The sequence below is a fragment of the Bison bison genome, unplaced genomic scaffold, assembly GCF_000754665.1.
Source record: "Bison bison bison isolate TAMUID 2011002044 unplaced genomic scaffold, Bison_UMD1.0 scf7180017864029, whole genome shotgun sequence".
NCBI lineage: Eukaryota > Metazoa > Chordata > Mammalia > Artiodactyla > Bovidae > Bison > Bison bison.
In genome coordinates, this window is record NW_011494601.1 from 2,067,201 (window position 1) to 2,071,377 (window position 4,177).

General features: G+C 51.8%; 1 protein-coding gene across 1 annotated transcript in view; it reads right to left on the reverse strand.

Moving 5' to 3' along the window:
* Positions 1 to 725: 725 nt before the first annotated feature.
* LOC104984467 (conglutinin-like) overlaps positions 726 to 4,177 on the reverse strand; it is a 51,732-nt gene continuing 48,280 nt past the window's right edge. The window contains exons 5-6 of the mRNA XM_010834194.1: positions 3,441 to 3,524; positions 726 to 1,045 (exon numbers count right to left, since the gene is read on the reverse strand). Coding sequence (XP_010832496.1) covers positions 726 to 1,045; positions 3,441 to 3,524 — 404 coding nt within the window. The remainder of the gene's footprint in view (positions 1,046 to 3,440; positions 3,525 to 4,177) is intronic.

Sequence of the window (4,177 nt, forward strand, 5' to 3'; positions counted from 1 at the left end):
CTCAACCTGGCCAGAGAAGTTGGTGCTTCCCTGCCAGCAAGAGGCAGCCACGATGACCTCCAAGCCCCAGGGCTACAGCTTGCCTTGATGAGAGGAGTCTGGGGTATGGGGAGAGGTCTGAACAGGGCTCTACCTGGGGGAGACATCAGTAGAAAGAATTTGAAACCATGGCAGAGAATGAGCCCAAGCCTAGAGTGAGTGCAAGGAGGGAAGGGAGCCAGAGCTGAGGTGCCTGCTCCTCTCTGTGGGAGTCCAGGAGAGGAGATACGAGTGAAAGAGGCTGAAGGATGAAAAGATTGAAGGCAGGAGAGGAAAGGGAAGGAGGTAGCAGTGACCAGTGGGGTCAAATGGAGTCCACGTTTGGCAGAGGTGGAGGGCTAGACATCTGCCTTGTTGAAAAGGAGACACTGGATTTTGCACAGGGGCATCTTGGAGACCTCCGTTTAGTCCTTGCCCCTGAGTCGCAGGCTGCCCCCCCTTTTTTGTGACAAATCTTCCAGATGTGAAGCCAGTTTCAAACTTTATTCTGATGGAGGAGTTACATAGGAGGCCTGCCTTGTGGATTCATCCCATGGCTCAATTGGGAAGCCCTGAGCAGCAGAGGGTCAACGTTTTATTGGGATGTTGGCAGCTCACAGCTCTGGGCACTGCCTCTTCCCTGGGGTGGGTGGGGGAGCTCAAAACTCGCAGATCACAAGGAGTTGCTCACTGCAGGGTACATCATTTCACTTGCCATCAGGAGAGATTTCCACACAGTTCTCTGGTTGTCCCTCATCACTGTTGTTGGGCTCCCCATTGGCCCAGTTGGAATAGACCAGTATTTTCCCAGTGGGGTAGGTGAACTTCCCCTCTGTGGAGATGTCATTCATGCTCAGGTAAGCATTCTTTTTCTGGGCTCTGACCACCTGTGTCACGGCCTCATTCTCAGCTGCAGAGCGTGGGAAGGCCAGCTGTTCCTGATGCTCTGAACCCAAATATGATATTACAGCACCTGCCATCTTGAAGATCTTCTCCACGACACTCCGGGCATCAGGGAAGAGCACTGCTAGGGGAAGAGGAGAATCAGGCTAGGGATGTGCAGCAGCTAGACCTTGTGCTTCAACTGGAGTCCCCAGATCCCACGAGGGTACCAGGGCACCAGATAGCACAAAAGCAAGGCACTTAGCTCTCAAGCATCCATCATGCAAGAGGTGAGGACCCTGGAACTCAGGTGCTTATGCAAGAAGCCCAAAGTCCCCAACTCTCAAATGTAGATGAGGATCAGACCTTGGAGGTGACACTAAAGCTCCCACATGCACTTTCTGTTCTTCCCCGTGCTGTTCATGAGAATCCAGCATTTTAATTACTGTGTAAATAGGAAGGACATTGGCAGGGAAATGACACTGTAGAGTCCAGGGCAGTTCCTGAGAGTGTGGAAAACACCAAACAGGTGGCTCACTCTCACCCTTGCATGATGACTGGGCATGAGGAGTTGTCTGAGTGGTTCTGTGCTGTGTGAAGGGGTGAGGAGAAAGGGGAGGACAGGGGTGCATCTGATAGCAGCCAAGTGCTGACCTCTGCACTGGGGGCTGTCCTGTGTTGGCTTCCATATGCTCGCAGATGAACCTATGGCCAGTCAGCCTCCCTGGACCACTGAGCAGGGGATGACGGCATCTGAGAGCTCTATGTGGGGGCAGGAGGGCAGGGTGGGATCAGCTTTGGAGAGAGCCCTGTCTGGGCTTCAGAAAGTCATGTGTTCAGCCCTACCCTGGCAATGACAGCCCAGGTGACAAGGGAAAGTCATTTCTCTTTTCAGAGTCTAATCCCTTATTTCTAAGGAAAAGGTACACTGCAAAACAGCATCCCTGATGTGACGTGTTACGTATCTCTTTTTATTCCATCCCATCCACACCCCTCTGACTTCCAGGGTCTGCATGGAAATCTTCTGGGCTCCTAACAGGGCTCACTGGACTGGTTCTGAAGCCAGGCTGCACCCTAACCCACTGCCCTTTTCCTCTGATTACTTCAACAAGCAATCGGAGACCAGATTTTCCACGTAGTCGGATGGCGCCCAGACAGCCCCGGACAAGGTCAGTGCAAGCTTGTGTGCCATGATTGGTTTATGTCCCATGCATCTGGGTGGGTATGTGTGTGCATGTGTGAATACATCCGTGTGTCCATCTGAAGGTACATGGGCTGACTCAAGGTCCATCAGGATGGGTGTGCATATGTCTGCATGTGTGTTCATGTATGTAGGTGGTGTGGACTGAGTGATGGTGTTTAGGTACACACAGGTGGCCAGAGCATATGCCCAAGTTCACCTTTGTTTATATCAGTCTGCATGAAGGGTTAGTTTTTAAGTTGTGCCCAACTCTTTTTGATCCCATGTACTGAAGGCCACCAGGGACTTCTGTCCATGAGATTTTCCAGGCTAGGATATTGGAGTGGTTTGCCATTTCCATTCCAGGGGATACTCCCAACCCAGAGATCAAACCCAGGTCTCCTGCAATGCAGGCAGATTCTTTACCAGCTGAGCTACCAGGGAATGAGGTAGTAAATAGATATGTAAATATGATTGTGCAAGAAGGAAGACATAAACTGCTGAGAATTCTCATCCCACTACTTCAGTACTTAGTTGGCTTGAGTTCTTAGGAGCCAACCCTATGTCTCACCCAATCAGGCCCCTTTATGCTCTACTCCTTCAGAAAACTCTCCTTTTTTTGAATCAGTGAGGCTTGATAAGTGGTGTGCATTCAAAGCTGTCATCAGGGAGAGGAGAGACCGAGGAGGGGTAGTTGATGGAGTGTCTCAAAGATGCAGGGCACTCAGGTGTGTGCTCTAGGAGGCCTTAACCTGATTAGGATCCAGGCTTAGGGAAGAACCTCTGCTTTAAACTCCACAAGAGGTGCAGGAGAGTCCAGCACTGGCCAGAGACTGGAGGCAGCCTATTCCTTCCAGACCCAGGGACATCTTTAGGGTAAGATACTTGGTGGCCACACACCAAGGATTGGTTGCCAGCAGCCTTGAACCCCACGGGCAGCATCCCACCCCCGCACTCAGGGTCATGTCTGGATTCTCTGCTTCCCTGGGCTGTGCAGCTTCTTCTCTGGGCATTTGGACACTTGGCCCCACAGATGGAAGAAATGCATCCTGGGTTGGGTGACCCCTTGTCTGTCATAGGAACCTGCCCAGGGTAGGCTGTGGTGAAGGTCTGCTGAACTGGTGACATGGACCACATCCTCCTCCTTGTCCCGTGCATCTACTTGAGCTTCTGGAGCACGTGGGGAACAGCTCTGTCCCAAACCTGTCCTTAGACCCACTCCTGCCCCAGGTCTAGGCCCAGTCCCAGTCATGTCCCAGCAAGTCCAAAATAGACACAGCCCAGCAAACTACAAGCCACGCCTAGACTAAGTCTAAGGCCCACGCTCATGGCCTGGCAAGAGTCAGGTCCAGGAACTCACCTTTCTTATACTGAGAGAAGGCATTTTGGAAGCATTGCAGCTGTCTGTCTAAGATTGTCACCTGCTGCCTGAGAGCATTGACCTCTGAAGAGACGCCAAGTGAAGACAGATCCAGAACAGCCTAGGGTCACTCAGAGCCCAGGCCTCAAGGGAAGAGAGTCCAGGTGGAGACTCAAGTTGGGGGTGGGGTAAGGAGGTGGAATAGAGGCCTAGGAAGCCCACCTTTGCTGACCTAGCTGGCCTCTGTGTCCACGGGATTTCCTGGGGTTCTCTTGTGAACAGTATCCCTGACAGGTCCCTTGCCTCACTGACAGTGAACCAGATGTTATTTTAATTCCAAATTCCAGGAATGTGATAGCACTTCCTTTTGCATTGCAGGGGGTGGTATGGTTGTAGGAGAGGAATACACATAGCTGGAGTATTTCCCATCCATTGAGTTATTTGATGTTCAAGGTTATCTGATGAACTGGAGAGGGAGGTTGGCTTGTCATAAAGATCAGATAGAAAATCTGCTCAGGTATTCCTCCAGCGAGTCACAGAGGCTAAGACCAGAGTCCACCTCGCCATACACCCTGTCAACTTTTCCCGCTTTGACCCCAACCTGTAAATTGGTTACCTGAGAGGAGAGGAGAGCTGAGCTGAATAAGGCCTCCTCCCTGCCCCAAACCCTAATGGGGCCCCCAAGGCTTCCTTACCTGCAAGCCCACTCTCCCCCTTTGCTCCTCTTTCTCCAGGAT